The sequence below is a fragment of the Pristiophorus japonicus genome, chromosome 11, assembly GCF_044704955.1.
Source record: "Pristiophorus japonicus isolate sPriJap1 chromosome 11, sPriJap1.hap1, whole genome shotgun sequence".
In the NCBI taxonomy this organism is placed as follows: Eukaryota; Metazoa; Chordata; class Chondrichthyes; family Pristiophoridae; genus Pristiophorus; species Pristiophorus japonicus.
In genome coordinates, this window is record NC_091987.1 from 64,547,183 (window position 1) to 64,568,816 (window position 21,634).

Consider the following 21,634-nt stretch of genomic DNA (forward strand, 5'->3'; position numbering starts at 1 on the left):
TACTCACTGCTCGTGGCAAGAATGGTCACTTGAGTGGGATAACTGATGTTTGCAGGTGCCTGTGGGATGACTGTAGCATGAGTTAGCACCTCCATGAGAGAAGGGGGAATTTTGTATGGGAATGGGATTAGCAGAGTAATTATTACTTTCATAACTGAGTTTTATCTTCGAAATGAAGTATATTCAGAAGGAAATAAAATTCTGTTTTACAAGTTGAATCTTCATTTAGATTTCTCATCAGATAACATCGTGTGCATTTTGAGTATATTCGCAATTTAATACATAGTTTCATTCAAGTTTCTAACAACTAAGGTTTTGAATTTTGAGAGCTCACTGATGTGAAAATTAGAAATTAACCTTCATGACTTAAATCTATTGGACTTTTATTTTTTTTAAATAGGTGAGCGAGATATTCCCAGTGTGGACGTACTCCTACCTAGTGCTTTTGTTTCCCATCTTCCTTGCAACTGACTACCTTCGTTACAAGCCAGTCATCATTCTACAAGGTGCAGCTTTGGTCATTACCTGGTTCATGCTGTTGTATGCCCAAGGACTGCTGGCAATGCAGTTTCTGGAATTTTTCTATGGGATGGTAACTGCATCAGAAGTGGCCTATTACTCCTACATCTACACTGTAGTGGACTTTAACATGTACCAGAAAGTAACTGGATATTGTCGTTGTGCCACATTGCTTGGGTACACAGTGGGATCTGTTACTGGACAAATCTTGGTCTCATTTACTGAGATGTCCCTCTTCCACCTCAATGTAATTTCCTTAGTCTGTGTAGCAGTTGCCTTTATTACATCGATGTTTCTTCCAATGCCACAGAAGAGCATGTTCTTTCACCGAGTGAGAGGAGACTGTAATGGAAAGGAAATCAAAGGTAAAGGTGCAAGGGCATCTTTAGAAGAACTTGAATCAACATCCACAACACCACTAAACTGTGACCATGATGATGCTGAGAATATGGTGGATGGCTATCTGCCAGAACCAATGGACAGCATCTCATACACCCATGAAATTACGGTAATGTGTGTGTGTTTTATTTACCTTATTTCCTGCTTTGATTACACCCTGCTGCTGAAATCAGAAGCACAGTGGTTTGGGTGAACAGTTGGTGTGAACTTATGATTTGAGTTGTCTCCAGATTTATTTTCTTGTGCCTAGCAAAAATGACTGCATCCATCATCTTGCAAACCAGAACCTACCCCCACTTGATGAGTAATGTAGGAGGTAATATGCCCAGGGTAAGTAATAAATCTTTTGCGCTGCGAATATTCACACTCCATGGGTCCAAGTTTCGGCCTCAGTTGCTCCTGATTTTTTGGAGCAACTGGTGTAGAACGGAGTATCTTAGAAATTTAAATTCTCGGGATTTAGTTTGCTCTAGTTCTAGTCAGTTAGAACAGTTTCACGTTGGAACAGAATTTTTTTTTCAAAAGGGGGTGTGTCCGGCCACTGGCGTCTGTTTTCAAAGTTTCGGCAGTGAAAACTTACTCCAAACTAACTTAGAATGGAGTAAGTGAAGATTTTTGTACGCTCAAAAAAACCTTGTCTACACCTTAGAAAATCAGGCATAGGTTACAAATCAGGCGTATGGAATGGGGGGGGCGGGGGGTTGGGCTTAAAGGGAAGTTTACAAACATTAAACACTTCAGTTTTACAAATAAAGAGCCATCATCAATAATAAATGATAAAAACATCAATAAATCAATCAAAAAAAATTAGTAAGAAATAATGTTTTTTTAAATCAATAAATAAAACAATTTCTACTTGCCGACTGCAGCACTGGGAGCCCTCCAACAGCATGCTGGGATGCCCCCCCCCCCCCAATGTGTCATGTCAGTGTCTCTATCTCTCTGTCTGTCTGTCTCTCACTCTCTGTCTGTCAGTGTCTGTGTTTCTGACAGCGAGGGGTGGGGGAGGAGGGAGGGATGGGAGGGAAGGGGAAAGTGGGGGGGGGGAGAGGAGAAGGGGAAAGTGGGGGGGGGGAGAGGAGAAGGGGAAAGTGGGGGGGGAGAGAAGGGGAAAGTGGGGGGGGAGAGGAGAAGGGGAAAGTGGAGGGGGAGAGGAGAGGGGGAAAGTGGGGGGGGAGAGGAGAAGGGGAAAGAGGGGGGGAAGAGAGGAGAAGGGGAAAGGGGGGGAAGAGAGAGAAGGGGAAAGGGGGGGAAGAGAAAGGGGAAAGGGGGGGAGAGAGGAGAAGGGGAAAGGGGGGAAGAGGGGGAAAGAGGAGAAGGGGGGAAGGGGGGGAGAGAAAGGAGAGTGGGGGTAGAAAGGGGGGGGAGAGAAAGGAGAGTGGGGGGAACGGGCCGGGCCCAAGACTTCGGGCAGGGCCCGTCCCCAGCACCAGATTTACAGGTAGGTAGGTGGGGGGGGGGGGGGGCGGCGGCGGCGGAGGGAGGTCGGTTCGGGTCGGAGAGAGGGAGGTCAGGTCGGGTGGGGGGGGGGGGGGGAAGCGCGGGTCTGGGCCGGGGGGGGTGGGAGGGAGGGATGGAGAGGGAGGTCAGGTCGGGTGCGGGGAGCACGGGTTGGGTCCAGTCCGGGGGTCGGGTCTGGTCCGGTCCAGGGGGAAGCGGGAGTCGAGTCAGGTCGGGAGGAAGCAGGAGCCATTCGGCCAGGGCTAGGGGCTGCGTGCTTCGGGCCCCTCCCACACAGTTTTGGGCACCTGGAACTACTGCACATGCGCGCCCACTGTAGCTAGCATGTGCAGAGGTCCCGGCACTGTTTTCAGCGCAGGGACCTAGCTCCGCCCCCTACAGCTCGTGCTGCGCCGCGCCCGACTCCAGAGGACCAGCAGGGAGCCGGAGAATCTGTAAGTTTTTTTTAGGCGCACTTTGTGGCACGAAAAACGGGCGTCCAGGTCGGGGCCGAAACTTGGGCCCCATATGTTAGAAGACATCTTTGTATTCTGGCTCTCTGTGATAGTCACATAGGACTCTAACAGAGACTATAAAGCAGAGCAAACAGCAGATTTCACTAGATCACAAAGCTTTACTTAAACTCCTAGGGCCTGGAATTCCATGAACCCTCGTAAGAGGGCAGAGGTGTGGTGGGCAGCACTTCCCATTCCCTCTTTCTAGGAAACCAGTCCTCTAATTAAATCTATCTCTCTCGTCTTTTTATTTATTTATTTCTCTTTGCTCTTTCTTTCTCTTTCCCAGCAGTATAGTGTCAGGAAAAAGGATCAAACCTGTGTTGCATCAGCAGTAATGGTGTTAAACATTAATGCGCCATATTGCCACTCTGCTCTCTATTTTAAAGTGAAGGGCAAAGCTATCCACCTGCCTCCTTCCAGATCAGCTGAAATGTCACATATCACAGCAGTGCTGTCAATGACTCTGCCGCATACATCCAATGAGCATATGCCTGCACTGTGCTCACTCTGCAAGTATACAAAATGCTGCCCCTGAAACAATTTTTAGAAATAATTTGGTGGATACATTTTTGCACATGTATTTTTAACTATTTTTATTTTTCAGAATAAAAAGCCGCTCAAAGGTATCTGCGTTCTTACAATGTTATGGAAGACTTTCCTGCAGTGTTATTCCTCATGGCCACTGCTCTGCTGGTCAACATGGTGGGCATTGTCTACTTGCGGCTATTTTCAAATATTGAATTACATTCAAATCCTGTGGGAGAAAATTCTTCCTTCTCAGAATTCCCAGATTTACAACGGCATGGTGGAAGCTGCATCTGCACTATTGGGTACGTTCACATTAATATTGTTTCTTGAATGAAAGCAGTTGAGTTTGCTCTTCTTATAAACTGCCATGGGGTGTTAATACTTTAGTTCAAGGAAGTAGACATATTTCCGAAAGAAAACTGGTGCAGCAAAAGCTGGAGCTCCTTACTGAAGAGAAACTCAAATTAACAGAAGAAGTGTGTGGTACATCTAGGGTTCATAGAATCATAGAAATTTACAACATGAAGGAAGCCATTTTGCACTATCATGTCCACGCTGGCCGACAAAGAGCTATCCAGCCTAATCCCACTTTCCAGCTCTTAGTCCATAGCCTTGTAGGTTACAGCACTTTGTGCACATCCAAGTATCTTTTAAATGTAGTGAGGGTTTCTACCTCCTCCAACCTTTCAAGCAGTGAGTTCCAGACCCTCACCACACTCTGGGTGAAGACATTTCCCCTCATATCTCCTCTAAATCTCCCCCCAATTACTTTTAAACCTATGCCACCTGGTTGTTGACCCCTCTGCCAAGAGAAACGGGTCCTTCCTATCCACTCTATCCAGGCCCCTCATAATTTTATACACCTCAATCAGGTCTCCCCTTAGCCTCCTCTGTTCCAAAGAAAAAAGACCCAGCATCTCCAATCTTTCCTCATAGCCAAAATTCTCCAGTCCCGGCAACATTCTTGTAAATCTCCTCTGCACCCTTTCCAGTGCAATCACATCTTTCCTGTAATGTGGTGATCAGAACTGCACACAGTACTCCAGCTGCGGCCTAACCAGGGTTTTATACAGTTCAAGCATAACCTCCATGCTCTTATATTCCATGCCTTGATTTATAAAGGCAAATATTCCATCTTAACCACCTTATCTACCTGGCCTGCTACCTTCATGGATCTGTGGAGCTGCACTCCAAGGTCCCTTTTGTTCCACTATACTTTTCAGTGTTGTACCATTTAATGTGTATTCTATTGCCTTATTAGATCCTCCCTCAAATGCATTACCTCACACTTATCCGGATTGAATTCCATTTGCCACTGTTCTGCCCACCTGACCAGTACATTGATATCTTCCTGCTGTCTGCAGCTTTCTTCTTCATTATCAACCATACAACCTATTTTAGTGTCATCTGAAAACTTCTTAATTATACCCCCAACATTTAAATCCAAGTCTTTGATATATACCACAAAAAGCAAGGGAACCAGCACTGAGCAATGCAGAACCCCACTGGATACAGCCTTCCAGTCACACAAACACCCATCAACCATTACCCTTTGCTTCCTACCTCCAAGCCAATTTTGGATCCAACTTGCCACTTTTCCCTGGTTCCCATGGGCTTTTACTTTCGTGACCAGTCAGCCATGTGGGACGTTATCAAAAGCTTTGCTAAAATCTATCTACACTACATCCTACACACTGCCCTCATCGACTCTCCTTGTTACCTCCTCTCAAAATTCAATCAATTTAGACAGACACGACCTTCCCTTGACAAATCCATGCTGACTGTCATCGCCCCTTTCTTTTGAGAAAATAGATGCAAAGTATTAATTAAGAATCCGACCTACATCTTCCGCCTCCACACGTACATTTCCTTTATGGTCTTTAATAGGCCCCACTCTTTCTTTAGATATCTTCTTACTCTTAATGTAGTTATAAAACATCTTCGGGTTTTCCCTGATTTTACTTGCCAACATTCTTTCATGCTCTCTCTTTGCTTTCCTGATATCTTTTTTAATTGCACCCCTCACTTCTTGTGCTCCTCTAGAGTTTCTACGGGTGTTGAGTTCCCGGTATCTGTCCTAAGCTTCCCTTTTTTTCTTTATCTTACCCTGCATGTCCCTTGACATCTAGGGGGCTCTAGATTTGTTAGCCCCACCCTTTTTTTTAAAGGGAACATACTTGCTCTGTACCCTCAGGATCTCCAGCTCAAATGCCTCCCACTGCTCTGACAAGAAATGGCAGACCAATTTGAACAAATACTATGGATCTATCTTCACTAAGGAAGACACAAATAACATTACGGAAATACTAGGGGTTCGAGGGTGTAGCGAAAAGGAGGAACTGAAGGAAATCTTATTAGTCAGTAAATTGTGTTAGGGAAATTGATGGGATTGAAGGCTGATTAAATCCCCAAGGCCTGATGGGCTGCATCCCAAAGTACTTCAGGAAGTGGCCCTAGAAATAGTGGATGCATTGGTGATTATTTTCCAACATTCTATTGACTCTGGATCAGTTCCTATGGACTGGAGGGTAGCTAATGTAATACCACTATTTTTAAAAAAAGGAGGGAAGACCGAAAACGGGTAATTATAGACTGGTTAGCCTGACATCGGTGGTGGGGAAAATGTTGGAATCAATTATTAAAGGTGAAATAGCAGTGCATTTGGAAAGCAGTAACAGGATCGGTCCAAGTCAGCATGGATTTATGAAAGGGAAATCATGCTTGACAAATCTTCTAGAATTTTTTGAGGATATATCTAGTAGAGTGGACAAGGGAGAACCAGTGGATGTGGTGTATTTGGACTTTCAAAAGGCTTTTGACAAGGTCCCACACAAGAGATTAGTGTGCAAAATTAAAGCACATGGTATTGGGGGAAATGTATTGACGTGGATAGAGAACTAGTTGGCAGACAGGAAGCAGAGAGTCGGGATAAACTGGTCCTTTTCAGAACGGCAGGCAGTAACCAGTGGGGTGCCGCAGGGTTCAGTGCTGGGACCACAGCTATTTACAATATACTTCAATGATTTAGATGAAGGAATTGAATGTACTATCTCCAAGTTTGCAGATGACACTAAGCTGGGTGGCGGTGTGAGCTGTGAGGAGAATGCTAAGAGACTGCAGGGTGACTTGGACAGGTTAGGTGAGTGGGCAAATGTATGGCAGATGCAGTATAATGTGGATAAATGTGAGGTTATCCACTTTGGTGACAAAAACAGGAAGACAGAATATTATCTAAATGGTGACAGATTAGGAAAAGGGGAGGTTGCAGCGAGACCTGGGTAACCTGGTACATCAGTCATTGAAGTCTGGCATGCAGGTACAGCAGGCGGTGAAGAAGGCAAATGGCATGTTGGCCTTCATAGCTAGAGGATTTGAGTATAGGAGCAGGGAGATCTTGCTGCAGTTGTACAGAGCCTTGGTGAAGCCACACCTGGAATATTGTGTTCAGTTTTGGTCCCCTAATCTGAGGAAGGATGTTCTTGCTATTGAGGGAGTACAGCGAAGGTTCACCAGATTGATTCCCGGGATGGCAGGACTGACATATGAGGAGAGACTGGATCAACTGGGCTTGTATTCACTGGAGTTTAGAAGAATGAGAGGGGATCTCATAGAAACATAAATAACATTCTGACGGGATTGGACAGGTTAGAGGCAGGAAGAATGTTCCCGTTGCTGGGGAGTGCCAGAACCAGGGGTCACAGTCTAAGAATAAGAATTCTCTACCGCAGAAAGTTGTTGAGGCCAGTTCATTAGATATATTCAAAAGGGAGTTAGATATGGCACTTACGGCCAAAAGGATCAAGGGGTATGGAGAGAAAGCAGGAAAGGGGTACTGAGGTTGAATGATCAGCCATGATCTTATTGAATGGCGGTGCAGGCTTGAAGGGCCAAATGGCCTGCTTCTGCACCTAATTTCTATGTTTCTGTGATTTACCATCAAGTAGCCATTTCCAGTCCACTTTGGCCAAATCCCATCTCAGCTCAGCAAAATTGGCTTTACCCCAATTGAGAACTTTTATTCCTGGTCCCGCTTTGTCCTTTTCCATAACTACCCTAAATCTTACTGAATTATGATCACTAGCACCAAAATGCTCTCCCACTGATGCCCCTTCCACCTGCCCCTTTTCATTTCCCAAAACCAAGTCCAGAACCGTCCCCTCTCTTGGGTTTGTTACATACTGGCTAAAGAAGTTCTCCTGAATGCATTTTAATAATTCTGCACCCTCTGTGCCATTCACACTGCATTTTTTTTCCTAGTTAATATTAGGATAGTTGAAATCCCCCACTATTACAGCTTTAAAATTTTTGCACTTTACAGCAATTTGCCCACATATTTGTTGTTCTATCTCCCTCTGACTGCTTGGGGGTCTATAGTACACTCTCAGTAGAGTGATTGCCCCTTATTTTTCTTTAATTCAACCCATTTGGTCTCGTTTGATGACCCCTCTAACATATCATCCCTTTTCAGAGCTGTAATTGTTTCTTTAATCAATATTGTGACCAACACCCCCCCCCCCTCTCTATCCTGTCTGAAAACCCTGTAACCAGGACTGTTGAGCTGCCATACCTGATCTTTCAGCCATGTCTCAGTAACACAAGAAAATCAAATGGATCATAGAGGGGAAGCAACCGAAAAATAGATGGGCTTGAAGGGCAAGAAGAAAGATTGGAAGGGAATATACAGGGAAACAGTAAAGGATGTTATTAACAAAAAATAAATAGGACTGATTTTGGAGATGAAAAAGGTAATTTAATGGATGATGAAGGGATGCGGATACTAAATGAGTGCTCTGGCTCAGTTTTCACAGGTGGAAGTTTATTGATGGGAATGAAAGGTTTCAAGATAGAGGTATAGCATAACTAAAATAACTGGAGTTTAGGCAGTAGTACTAAAAAAAAAGTGGTGGGACTAGAGTGTAAAAGGCACCAAACACTGCTAACATGCAGCCTAGCATGCTGAGGGAGATCAGAGACAGCAAATCTCTTTACACACATACAAAGATAGGAAAAGATCAGCTGGTCCATCAAGCCTGCACCATTCCAACATGGTGCAACTTGCGCACACTATCTACCGCCCGCCACCATGCCATGAATACTACCTAATTCTGTTGCTCTTTTAACTTCTGCCTGGAGTGTCTCATCCTGGCAGGTCCATTGACCTAGAGGCCTATATGAAAGTTATACCAGGAGACAATGTAGCACCATTGTTCAGAAAAGAGAAAGGGATAAACCAGGTAAGTATAAACCAGTCATTTGAACAATCAATCTAATTTTGGTAGTGGTAAGATTCTAGAATCCATATACAGGGTAAAATTAATATGCACCTAGAATGATGGGTTAATTAAGGACCGCCAGCAAAGATTTGTAAAAGGAAAATAATGTCTGAGAAATAGGAAATAATGGAGTGGAGGTTATGTGGGTATTTCAAATTTTCAAAAGGTGTTTGATGAGGTGTTTTATGAAAGGCTTGTTGATAATAACTGCACTAATTTTAAAGGGAATGTCACACCATTTGGTGAGAGCAGTGGTTAATGGATGTTTTACAGACAGAATTGATCCAAACAGTGGTGTCCTCTGGGGTCAGTGTTGAGACCATTGATCTTAATGTAAATGATCTGGACTTGGGCATGGAGGCATAATATAAAAATTTGCAGGCCACCAAAAATGGGTCACCGAGGACTGTATGCAACTTCAGGAGGACATAGACTGGTTAGTAGATTGGACAGATAGAGGACAAATGAAATTTTAATGTGGAGAAAAGCAAGGTGATACATTTTCAGAGGAAAAGAAGAATGGGAAGAAATTTAAGGTAACTAGGGAGCATAGTCTCCAGATAAGGGGTCGGCCATTTAAGACTGAGATGAGGAGGAATTCTTTCACTCAGTTGTGAATCTTTGGAATTTTCTACCCCAAAGGGCTGTGGATGCTAAGTTGTTATGTATATTCAAGGTTGAGATAGATTGTTGGTCTCTAGGGGAATCAAGGGATATGGGGATCTGGCGGGAAAGTGAAGTTGAGGTTTAAGATCAGCCGTGATTTTATTGAATGGCGGAACAAGCTCGAGGGGCCATATGGCCTACTCCTGCTCTTAAGTCTTGCGTTCTTGTATGAACAGTATCCCTGAATCTACATTCTGAATGGCAACTTTTTTCCCCCAGCCGTCCCTTTTTTGGAACCACTTTATTTGAACACTGCATTTGGCAGTTGATAAAATTCCACATGTAGACATATTAATTACCTGTACAATGCCTTACTCTGTTAAATATATTAAGGAAATACGATTTGGATGTATTGAGAGTAATATGACTGGCTTCACATTCCCAATTCTTGTCCTGCAGGGTACCAAGGTGCAAGAACTGTTATTCTATTCCCCTCTTTCATTTATATTATGAGTATCTTTGTACAAATGCTCATAATTCTTGATTTCCACATTGTCAATACCAAATATAGTTCCAATAGACAGGGAATATTTTTCTGCTCTACACACAATCCAACTAAAGATATGAAGTGCTTAAAAGTTACTTTTTTAATACTTGTTCTATTGTTCTGGTCTATATGTAGGTGCTGTGGCAGCATTTGTCGTAGGTTATGTAAAGATATCATGGTCCATCTGGGGTGAAGCTGCACTCCTCGTCTTCTCTCTTGTTATTGCTGCTGCAGTGTATGTGATGGACACTGTCCGAAACATCTGGGTGTGCTACATCTGTTACGTTGCTTTCAGAATTATTTACATGATGCTTATAACCATAGCAACGTGAGTAGACTTCTTGTTCAAAAGTGTAATTAATTTCTAAGTTTATAATAGTTTTGAGAAAACTCAGTAGTAATTGCCTGTCTTTCTTTCTTAAAGGTACAAAATTGCTGCAAATCTAAGCATGGAACTCTATGCTTTGGTGTTTGGTGTAAACACTTTCGTTGCCTTAGTGCTTCAGACTGTCTTGACTCTGATTGTAGTGGAATCTAGCATGCTGAATTTAGACATATTTGGACAGGTAACCTATCCAATTTGGTATTGCTATAGTCGGTATAAATGTATTTTAACTGGAGGTGAAGTCATAAATGTGTATAAAGAATCCATTTGATTTGTGCCTTAAATAACAAACAGTGGAAATCTTCCCCCAATAATTATGGATACAAGTTGAACCTTCCTTATCTGGAACCCTCGGGACCTGGCCTGTTCTGGATAAGGGATTTTTCTGGACGAGAGGTGGTCATGTTAAATTGGATGGTACAGGTACTGAGCAAGGGGATATTGGGGTTGGCTGGCTTGGGGTTGGGAGTGTGGCAGAGAGATCATTGGGGGTGGGGTTGGAATTGTGGGGTCAGGCCAGCGATTGCGGGAGTCAGCAGCGAGAAAGGACTTCAATTTGTTCATGTCGGAGTTTTGCACATCTGCCACCCAGTGGCCGGCAATGGTTCTGGATAAGGGATGGTTCTGGATAAGGGAGGTTCAACCTGTACTGAGAAATTACAATCTTGTTTTGGCTGAGATTTAGTATAAAAGTCACATTATGGTTCCACCACCTTGAGGCACTCTACCCCTCCCCACCTGGTCCACATTAGTGCTGCTATAACCGAGAAAACTGGACACTAATAGAAAATGGCATAGAAATAGGCCACAGATCCCACCGTCTAACCATACAGCACATGAGGCCAATCGTGCCTATCTTTGAAAAAATTATCTATTTAGTCTCGCATCCCTGCTCTTTCCCCATAGCCGTGCAAATTTTCCCCCTTCAAGTATTTATCCAATCCCCTTTTGAAGGTTGCTATTGAATCTGCTTCCACCACTCATCATAATCATAATCATAACTCGCTGCATAAAATATTTGTTTCCTCCTGTCGCCTCGGCTTCTTTTGCCATTTACCTTAAGTCTGTGTCCTTGGTTACTGACCCTTCTGCAACTTGAAACAGTTTCTCCTTATTTATTCTTTCGTGATTTTGAACACCTATCAAATCTCTTAATGTTCTGTGCTTAAAGAGAACAACTCCAGATTTTCCAGTCTCTCCATGTAACTGAATTCCCTCATCCCAAAGCATTCTAGTAAACCTCTTCTGCACCTCTCTAAGGCCTTGACATCCTTCTTGTAAAGTGTGGTACCCAGAATTGAAAACAATACTCCAGCTGAGGCCTCATCTTTGTTTTATAAAGGTATAGCATAACTTCCTTGCTTTTGTCCTCTCTGCCTCTACTGATAAAGCCAAGGGACCTGTATGCTTTTTAAACGGCCATCGCAAATTGTTCTACCACCTTCAAAGATTTGTGTACATACACCCCCAGGTCTTTGTTCCAATACCCCTTTAGAATTGTACCAGTTACCTTATCTTGCCTCTCCTCAACTTTGGTGGGGGTGGAAAACGGACAATATTTTATTGCCCATTATGCACATCGCCTGATTTTTCTTTCCATGACATCGGATACCGCCAATATTCCACTCCCGTCGAAGTTGAATGTTTGCTCCCTCTCTCTTCACCACCCCCCCCTTATCTCTAGCTAAGAAATGGATGGATGCTCCCAGCTTTGAAATGAATATTTGGTGTGTATGAACAATCTGGGAATTCTCTCTCTCTCTCTCTCTCTCTCTCTCTCTCGTTCAACATTAAATGTGATGCATGACTAGTTTAACTTTTTATCTTCTGTAAAATGCCCTCTACAGATCTTAATGAATACTGAGCCCACAGGATGGAAGAATTCTGACTATTTAGTATTCTTTTACTAATGAATAACATATTTTCATTATTTGTTAGATGAGACTGAATAACATTTTCATTATTTGTTAGATGAGACTAAAAGAGCTGTTTATTGAATGTTATACTTTTCTCTTCTTTCCAGTTTCTGGCTTACTCCATTTACTTTGCAGCAATTGCAGTGCTGTTCCTGGTCTTTTGTGTATACAACATTGTAAAGAAATACAGAGAAGAGTCACAAGCATCTGAAAACATTTCTGGTTGTTTGGACTGCAGGGATGAAGTGTCAACAAAGCTGTCTTGTGAGCAGACATAATCCACACAGTGAGGCTGACTAAAGACAACTTCTGAAATGGACATTTTCAAATTTGTGTAGTTTTATGTGATGTGGTTCAGTAGTTACATTCACTGAAGTGGAATGCTGCTTGGTTTACTTCTATTTCTGCAGTGTTATTAACCAGGAATTTCCTTGGAGCTGCTCATGCTCCTCAGCCATTAGGTGGGAAATTGTGTTAGGGAAATTGATGGGATTGAAGGCCGATAAATCCCCGGGGCCTGATACTGCATCCCAGAGTACTTCAGGAAGTGGCCCTGTAAATAATGGATGCATTGGTGATCATTTTCCAACAGTCTATTGACTCTGGATCAGTTCCTATGGACTGGAAGGTAGCTAATGTAACACCACTTTTTTAAAAAAGGAGGGAGAGAGAAAACAGGTAATTATAGACCGGTTAGCTTGACATCAGTAGTGGGGAAAATGTTGGAATCAATCATTAAGGATGAAATAGCAGCGCATTTGGAAAGCAGTGACCAGATCGGACCAAGTCAGCATGGATTTATGAAAGGGAAATCATGCTTGATGAATCTTCTGGAATTTTGAGGATGTAACTAGCAGAGTGGACAAGAGAGAACCAGTGGATGTGGTGTATTTGGACTTTCAAAAGGCTTTTGACAAGGTCCTGCACAAGAGATTGGTGTGCAAAATCAAAGCGCATGGTATTGTGGGTAATGTACTGACGTGGTTAGAGAACTGGTTGACAGACAGGAAGCAGAAAGTCGGGATAAATGGGTCCTTTTCAGAATGGCAGGCCGTGACGAGTGGAGTGCCACAGGGCTCAGTGCTGGGACCCCAGCTCTTTACAATATACATTAACGATTTAGATGAAGGAATTGAGTGTAATATCTCCAAGTTTGCGGATGACACTAAACTAGGTGGTGGTGTGAACTGTGAGGAGGATGCTAAGAGGCTGCAGGGTGACTTGGACAGGTTAGGTGAGTGATCAAATGCATGGCAGATACATTATAATGTGGATAAATGTGAGGTTATCCATTTTGGGGGCAAAAACACGAAGGCAGAATATTATCTGGATGGCGGCAGATTAGGAAAAGGGGAGGTGCAACGTGACCTGGATGTCATGGTTCATCAGTCACTGAAAGTTGGCATGCAGGTACAGCAGGCGGTGAAGAAGTCAAATGGTATGTTGGCCTTCATAGCTAGGGGATTTGAGTATAGGAGCACGGAGGTCTTACTGCAGTTATACATGGCCTTAGTGAGGCCTCACCTGGAATATTGTGTTCAGTTTTGGTCTCCTAATCTGAGGAAGGACATTTTTGCTATTGAGGGAGTGCAGCGAAGGTTCACCAAACTGATTCCAGGGATGGCTGGACTGTCCTATGAGGAGAGACTGGATCAACTGGGCCTTTATTCATTGGCGTTTAGAAGGATAGAGGAGATCTCGTAGAAACGTATAAGATTCTGATGGGACTGGACAAGTTAGATGCGGGAAGAATGTTCCCGATGTTGGGGAAGTCCAGAATCAGGGGACATAGTCTTAGGATAAGGGGTAGGCCATTTAGGACTGAGATGAGAAGAAATTTCTTCATTCAGAGAGTTGTTAACCTGTGGAATTCCCTGCCGCAGAGAGTTGTTGATGCCAGTTCATTGGATATATTCAAGAGGGAGTTAGACATGGACTAATGGCTAAGGGGATCAAGGGGTATTGAGAGAAAGCAGGAAAGGGGTACTGAGGGAATGATCAGCCATGATCTTATTGAATGGCGGTGCAGGCTCGAAGGGCCGAATGGCCTACTCCTGCACCTATTTTCTATGTTTCCAAACCTACACCGGAAGTACCACAGACACCCGTTTACACACATTGACACAATTACAGTGTGGAATGGGGACAGTCTATTGTTTCCTGTATGTCTTGGGGTAAACTAAAATCCTGGCTGTAGACATCTACAGAATCTTAAAACCAATTTTTGGAGGAAATCTGTCCTGGTTTAGGGACCTTCACCACCACCACCTTCTAAAATATGTTCTAAATCTGAGTAGTAATGGTGGCTTTCTTCTACCTCGCCACCCCTTCCAGTAATTGTGAACCCTCATTAATTTTCTTGTAATACCTTTAAAGCATTACCTGCTAAATTTGATTTGAGTTTCTGTAAAAACATCGGAGAGCTGGATTACACAATCCCCATGCATTTCACACCTTGCATACTTCACTTGCAAGTGAAGTGTAGAATATTAAGAGATTTAAGAAGTTGCCAATCAATGGGGATTAAAAGACTGGTACTGTCTACACAGTTTCAATTACACGCATCACTACACTGATTAGTTACTGGTCATCATTATCATCACAGGCAGTCCCTCGGAATAGAGGAAGACTTGCTTCCACTCTACAAATGAGTCCTTAGGTGGCTGAACAGTCCAATACAAGAACCACAGTCCCTGTCACAGATGGGACAGATAGTCGTTAAGGGAAGGGGTGGGTGGGACAGATTTGCCGTACACTCTTTCCGCTGCCTGCGCTTGATTTCTGCATGCTCTCGGCGATGAGACTCGGTGCTCAGCGCCCTCCCGGATGCACTTCCTCCACTTAAGGTGGTCTTTGACCAGGACTCCCAGGTGTCAGTGGGGATGTTGCACTTTATCAGGGAAGCTTTGAGGGTGTCCTTGTAACGTTTCCTCTGCCTACCTTTGGCTCGCTTGCCGTGAAGGAGTTCCGAGTAGAGCGCTTGCTTTGGGAGTCTCGTGCCTGGCTTGCGAACAATGTGGCCTGCCCAGCGGAGCTGGTCCAGTGTGGTCAGTGCTTCAATGCTGGGGATGTTGGCTTACTAATAGTGGCTCCAATGCAATTGCAATCGGAGATGGGGAAGAGATTCTACAAGAGTACCCTGGCTGAAACCTAAATATTCAACTGCACTGAAATTTTCACTTCAGCTGCTCAGTGCAACTATTAATAATTGACTACTTATAGATACCTGTACCTTTTAATACAGATAGTACATCGATACTACTTTTCTCTTTTTTTTTTGCTGTAAGCATGTCAGTTAAGCAGGAATTATGCTTTGCTACTTTATAATGAGTATCCGAATATATTTATGGTCTGTTGAAGTGTAAGTATAGTGGAGCTATAAAGCATATTCAAAAAACAGTTGCAGCTAAAACATTTAATCACCCATACCAGTGGCCTTAATTTTATGATCGTGCAACTGTCTGCCCTTAGTAGCATTCTACAGAAGAATAGGTCAGACAAAAAAATACTTGAAGGGTGTTTTGGGGAAAGGGCAAGGGAGTGGGACTAATTGGACAGATCTTTCAAGGAGTCGGCACAAGCATCATGGGCCGAGTGGCCTCCTATGCTTATATCATTCTATGATTGTCCAATTGAAAGAATGGTATTGGAGACTGAACACAACTGTAATGACAACCCATTTTAAGATAAATAGCACCAGTTACCAAGAAGTAAATTAAGAATTTATCTCTCAATTAGTCTTGTTTTCAGTAAGTCTGTTTCAAGTTAGTCTGGGGTAGTGTTAGAAAGCACTATGGTGGTTTTAATGCTGCACATAACATAATTGGCCTGATGTAAATGAGTATTGATTTTAGTGTGTGCAATAGAGATCTGGCTTGTGGTGAGGTAGCTAAGTGTCTAGTGTTGTTGAAAATTTGTCACAATCTCCTTATTGTAGCTGTTGTATTGGTTTCCAGTGTCATTTTAAATGTAAATGAACACTGCACGTGTTCTTTCCTTGGAAAGAAGGAAATTCAGCAGAGTCCACTTGTGCTGTGGTTATGCACCTCCTTCCAGCATTGATTAGAGGCCTTGGCACAGGTTGCCAGTCAGCTCCTTCAGAGGTGGAGTCACTTTTTTTGAATGGGTGTGGAAGAAGAATTTGGAATTGGGAGAAGACAATAGTTTGAATTATCCTTTTTAGATGATTTGTTAATCCAATATCTAATCATTGAGAGACTAGAGCTACTTTGAGCAGACTGTGGAAATCTGATATCTGAGGACGCAGTTCCCCACACCTTTTCTTAATGAAACCAATGTAGTATTAGTGGTAGTACAAAAGCAAAATACTGCAGATGCTCCCCCTAGGACATTGGTTCCGGTCCTGCCCAGAACCAATGTCCTAGGGGGAGTGTTTGCTAGTGCTGTTGGGGAGGAGTTAAACTAATGGCAGGGGGATGGGAACCAATGGAGGGAGACAGAGGGAAACAAAAAGGAGACAAAAGCAAAAGATAGAAAGGAGATGAGGAAAAGTGGAGGGCAGAGAAACCCAAGGCAAAGAACAAAAAGGGCCACTGTACAGCAAAATTCTAAAAGGACAAAGGGTGTTAAAAAAAAAAAAACAAGCCTGAAGGCTTTGTGTCTTAATGCAAAGAGTATCCGTAATAAGGTGGACGAATTAACTGTGCAAATAGATGTTAACAAATATGATGTGATTGGGATTACGGAGACGTGACTCCAGGATGATCCGGGCTTGGAACTCAACATCCAGGGATATTCAACATTCAGGAAGGATGGAATAAAAGGAAAAGGAGGTGGGGTAGCATTTCTGGTTAAAGAGGAGATTAATGCAATAGTTAGGAAGGACATTAGCTTGGATGATGTGGAATCTATATGGGTAGAGCTGCAGAACACCAAAGGGCAAAAAACGTTAGTGGGAGTTGTGTACAGACCTCCAAACAGTAGTAGTGATGTTTGGGAGGGCATCAAACAGGAAATTAGGGGTGCATGCAATAAAGGTGCAGCAGTTATAATGGGTGACTTTAATATGCACATAGATTGGGCTAGCCAAACTGAAAGCAATATGGTGGAGGAGGATTTCCTGGAGTGCATAAGGGATGGTTTTCTAGACCAATATGTCGAGGAACCAACTGGGGGGAGGCCATCTTAGACTGGGTGTTGTGTAATGAGAGAGGATTAATTAGCAATCTCGTGTGAGGCCCCTTGGGGAAGAGTGACCATAATATGGTGGAATTCTGCATTAGGATGGAGAATGAAACAGTTAATTCAGAGACCATGGTCCAGAACTTAAAGAAGGGTAACTTTGAAGGTATGAGGCGTGAATTGGCTAGGATAGATTGGCGAATGATACTTAAAGGGTTGACTGTGGATGGGCAATGGCAGACATTTAGAGACCGCATGGATGAACTACAACAATTGTACATTCCTGTCTGGCGTGAAAATAAAGAAAGGAAGGTCGCTCAACCGTGGCTATCAAGGGAAATCAGGGATAGTATTAAAGCCAAGGAAGTGGCATACAAATTGGCCAGAAATAGCAGTGAACCCGGGGACTGGGAGAAATTTAGAACTCAGCAGAGGAGGACAAAGGGTTTGATTAGGGCAGGGAAAATTGAGTACAAGAAGAAGCTTGCAGGGAACATTAAGACGGATTGCAAAAGTTTCTATAGATGTGTAAAGAGAAAAAGGTTAGTAAGGACAAATGTAGGTCCCCTGCAGTCAGAATCAGGGGAAGTCATAACTGGGAACAAAGAAATGGCAGACCAATTGAACAAGTACTTTGGTTCGATATTCACTAAGGAGGACACAAACAACCTTCCGGATATAAAACGGGTCAGAGGGTCTAGTAAGGAGGAGGAACTGAGGGAAATCCTTATTAGTCGGGAAATTGTGTTGTGGAAATTGATGGGATTGAAGGCAGATAAATCCCCAGGACCTGATGGACTGCATCCCAGAGTACTTAAGGAGGTGGCCTTGGAAATAGCAGATGCATTGACAGTCATTTTCCAACATTCCATTGACTCTGGATCAGTTCCTATCGAGTAGAGGGTAGCCAATGTAACCCCACTTTTGAAAAAAGGAGGGAGAGAGAAAACAGGGAATTATAGACCGATCAGCCTGACCTCAGTAGTGGGTAAAATGATGGAATCAATTATTAAGGATGTCATAGCAGCACATTTGGAAAGAGGTGACATGATAGGTCCAAGTCAGCATGGATTTGTGAAAGGAAAATCATGCTTGACAAATCTTCTGGAATTTTTTGAGGATGTTTCCAGTAGAGTGGACAAGGGAGAACCAGTTGATATGGTATATTTGAACTTTCAGAAGGCTTTCGACAAGGTCCCACACAAGAGATTAATGTGCAAAGTTAAAGCACATGGGATTGGGGGTAGTGTGCTAACATGGATTGAGAACTGGTTGGCAGACAGGAAGCAAAGAGTAGGAGTAAATGGGTACTTTTCAGAATGGCAGGCAGTGACTAGTGGGGTACCACAAGGTTCTGTGCTGGGGCCCCAGCTGTTTACACTGTACATTAATGATTTAGACGAGGGGATTAAATGTAGTATCTCCAAATTTGCGGATGACACTAAGTTGGGTGGCAGTGTGAGCTGCGAGGAGGATGCTATGAGGCTGCAAAGTGACTTGGATAGGTTAGGTGAGTGGGCAAATGCATGGCAGATGAAGTATAATGTGGATAAATGTGAGGTTATCCATTTTGGTGGTAAAATCAGAGAGACAGACTATTATCTGAACGGTGACAGATTAGGAAAAGGGAAGGTGCAACGAGACCTGGGTGTAATGGTACATCAGTCATTGAAGGTTGGCATGCAGGTACAGCAGGTGGTTAAGAAAGCAAATGGCATGTTGGCCTTCATAGCGAGGGGATTTGAGTACAGGGGCAGGGAGGTATTGCTACAGTTGTACAGGGTCTTGGTGAGGCCACACCTGGAGTATTGTGTACAGTTTTGGTCTCCTAACTTGAGGAAGGACATTCTTGCTATTGAGGGAGTGCAGCGAAGGTTCACCAGACTGATTCCCGGGATGGTGGGACTGACCTATCAAGAAAGACTGGATCAACTGGGCTTGTATTCACTGGAGTTCAGAAGAATGAGAGGGGACCTCATAGAAATGTTTAAAATTCTGACGGGTTTAGACAGGTTAGATGCAGGAAGAATGTTCCCAATGTTGGGGAAGTCCAGAACCAGGGGTCACAGTCTAAGGATAAGAGGTAAGCCATTTAGGACCGAGATGAGGAGAAATTTCTTCACCCAGAGAGTGGTGAACCTGTGGAATTCTCTACCACAGGAAGTTGTTGAAGCCAATTCACTAAATATATTCAAAAGGGAGTTAGATGAAGTCCTTACTACTAGGGGGATCAAGGGGTATGGTGAGAAAGCAGGAAGGGGTACTGAAGTTGCATGTTCAGCCATGAACTCATTGAATGGCGGTGCAGGCTAGAAGGGCCGAATGGCCTACTCCTGCACCTATTTTCTATGTTTCTATGAAATGTGAAATAAATACTGAAGATGCTCAGCAGGTCAGGCAGCATCTGTGGAGAGAGAAACCGAGTTAACGTTTCAGATCGATAACCTTTCGTCAGAACTAATATTAGTGGTCAGTCTCTGATGGAAGCACAATACTGGATTAAAACTAGTTACAAATTACACATTCAGTATCTCAGACGATTAATTTATCATCACGTATATGCATCAGTGTTTTATTGTCCTAGACTCTTCCATTTTTGCCAGAGTAATTCAAGTAATAAATATCTTGATTGGTATTTGGTACTGTGTTAGAATAGTGTACTTTACATGATCAGGAAAAATGTCACTTGGCCAATATTTAACATGGCCATTTCAGGGTTATCAAGTTAAATCTAACAGGTATTGGACAAATGCCAGATTTTAGATTTTTTTTTGCACCAACCAAGACTTTGTATTGGAACTGATTACTCCTTTAGCTTTCAGATGAAAAAAAGCTAAAGGAGTAATCAGCTAGTACTGTAAAGCAAAATCTTGTTGCATGGTAGCAGCTTCTAATATTCATGAAAGCTGCCTTAGAGCATTAATGGGTGGGTTGAGTTTATATTATTTTGGATTCAAACAAAAGTGAGTTAAGGCCTTCACCATTTGCTTAAGCAATGGAAATAATTTGCAGGATAAGCGCATATCCCTCCTTTTTCCAAAAGAAAGGCTTCCCAAATTGTGTGTGTGTATACGGTGCATGTATGAATGAAAGTACAAATACATTAAAAGTTTGTGCAGGTAGATCAAGCCATTTAAAAAAAAAAACACCAGCACTTTGTGTTTTATAAACACAGCACAGTGGGGTGGGGTGTTAATGCTGATGTCAATTAATTTCAGATTCATTTTATATAATTCTGTTTTGCTTTGCTGCAAATTTATATTGTAAATAAGTAGATTGCTTTCAGTAATAATTATACACAACGGGGTGTCTTATGAAACTCAACTTTAAAAAGAAACACACAACACAGAGTGCTTAGTGCCATGTTTTTGTATAAAACATATCCCTGAGCAGTATAATTGCACTGAATTCCATACCTCAGCTGATGATTTATACTCTCATTCATTAAATGGGTCAGTTAGAAAATATTTAAAACTAATTTTCTTGTTTTTTTGTAGCTAATAAATTGCACTTTAAATGACCTTTTTTATACTATTTGTGAAAAATAGTATACTATTTGTGTAAATATTAAAATGCTTTTAAATAAAGGCTATGCATTGATTTGTCTTTATAAACTTGCACATTTGAATTACTTTTAAGAACCTTTAGGAAGCAATGATTCCTCGAGTAGTGTTTAATCCTAAGCATGCTTCTAATACAAAACTTTTACAAAGCATTTACGGAAATACCAGTTTGGGGCGGGAGGAAATGTACAGTTCCAATTAGTATTTTACTTGATGAAATAGGACTGATTTGAAAAGGGGAAATAAAAATGGGTGTTTATATTTTCAGTAAATTTGTAGGTAAAATTTCATACAAGCTTCTCAATTTGTTTTTACATAATTTGAAGCCTCTCCACCTTTTTGATGGGCAATGGACACAAACACACAATCTGTTTTTTCCCTCTTGCAAGAGTATTGACTGTTGGCATATAACTGCACGGAAGGCAGAAACTTTCTGCTACCGTGAGCAAGTGGCCCTTTCCCATATGAGCTTAAACTGAATATGTGCAGGCTACTTGATTGCAGCAGACTCCTGCTCATCAAAATTCTCCTGCAAACTAGGCTACTTTTTAACCCACCAAAGTACATTGAAATATGCTGAGAATGTCTTCCTCCCCTCCCTCTTGCATTTTGCGGGTACAGTGTTTAAAACTTGTCCAGTACTTTAATCTGGATTAAAATATCCTGATAGTATTTATTGTATAGATGATTCATGAGTAAAATGCATTTTAAGTTCCAGCCTATCACTGTGGTTATGTCCACAACACAAAAGATGCTTTAAATTCTGAGAATTCAAAAATAGTGTGCAAAACAAAAAGC

At 42.5% G+C, this 21,634-nt stretch overlaps 1 protein-coding gene across 2 annotated transcripts in view; it reads left to right on the forward strand.

Annotated features, from left to right (window-relative positions):
- Window positions 1–20,785, forward strand: part of LOC139276050 (thiamine transporter 1-like) — a 36,657-nt gene extending 15,872 nt beyond the window's left edge. The window contains exons 2-6 of one of the 2 annotated variants that reach the window (XM_070893457.1): window positions 401–1,027; window positions 3,481–3,706; window positions 9,966–10,158; window positions 10,255–10,396; window positions 12,239–20,785. In XM_070893457.1, the coding sequence (XP_070749558.1) occupies window positions 401–1,027; window positions 3,481–3,706; window positions 9,966–10,158; window positions 10,255–10,396; window positions 12,239–12,409 (1,359 nt within the window). In that variant the 3' untranslated portion in view covers window positions 12,410–20,785. The remainder of the gene's footprint in view (window positions 1–400; window positions 1,028–3,480; window positions 3,707–9,965; window positions 10,159–10,254; window positions 10,397–12,238) is intronic. The other variant, XM_070893458.1, reaches the window with a different exon arrangement.
- The last annotated feature ends 849 nt before the right edge of the window (window positions 20,786–21,634 follow it).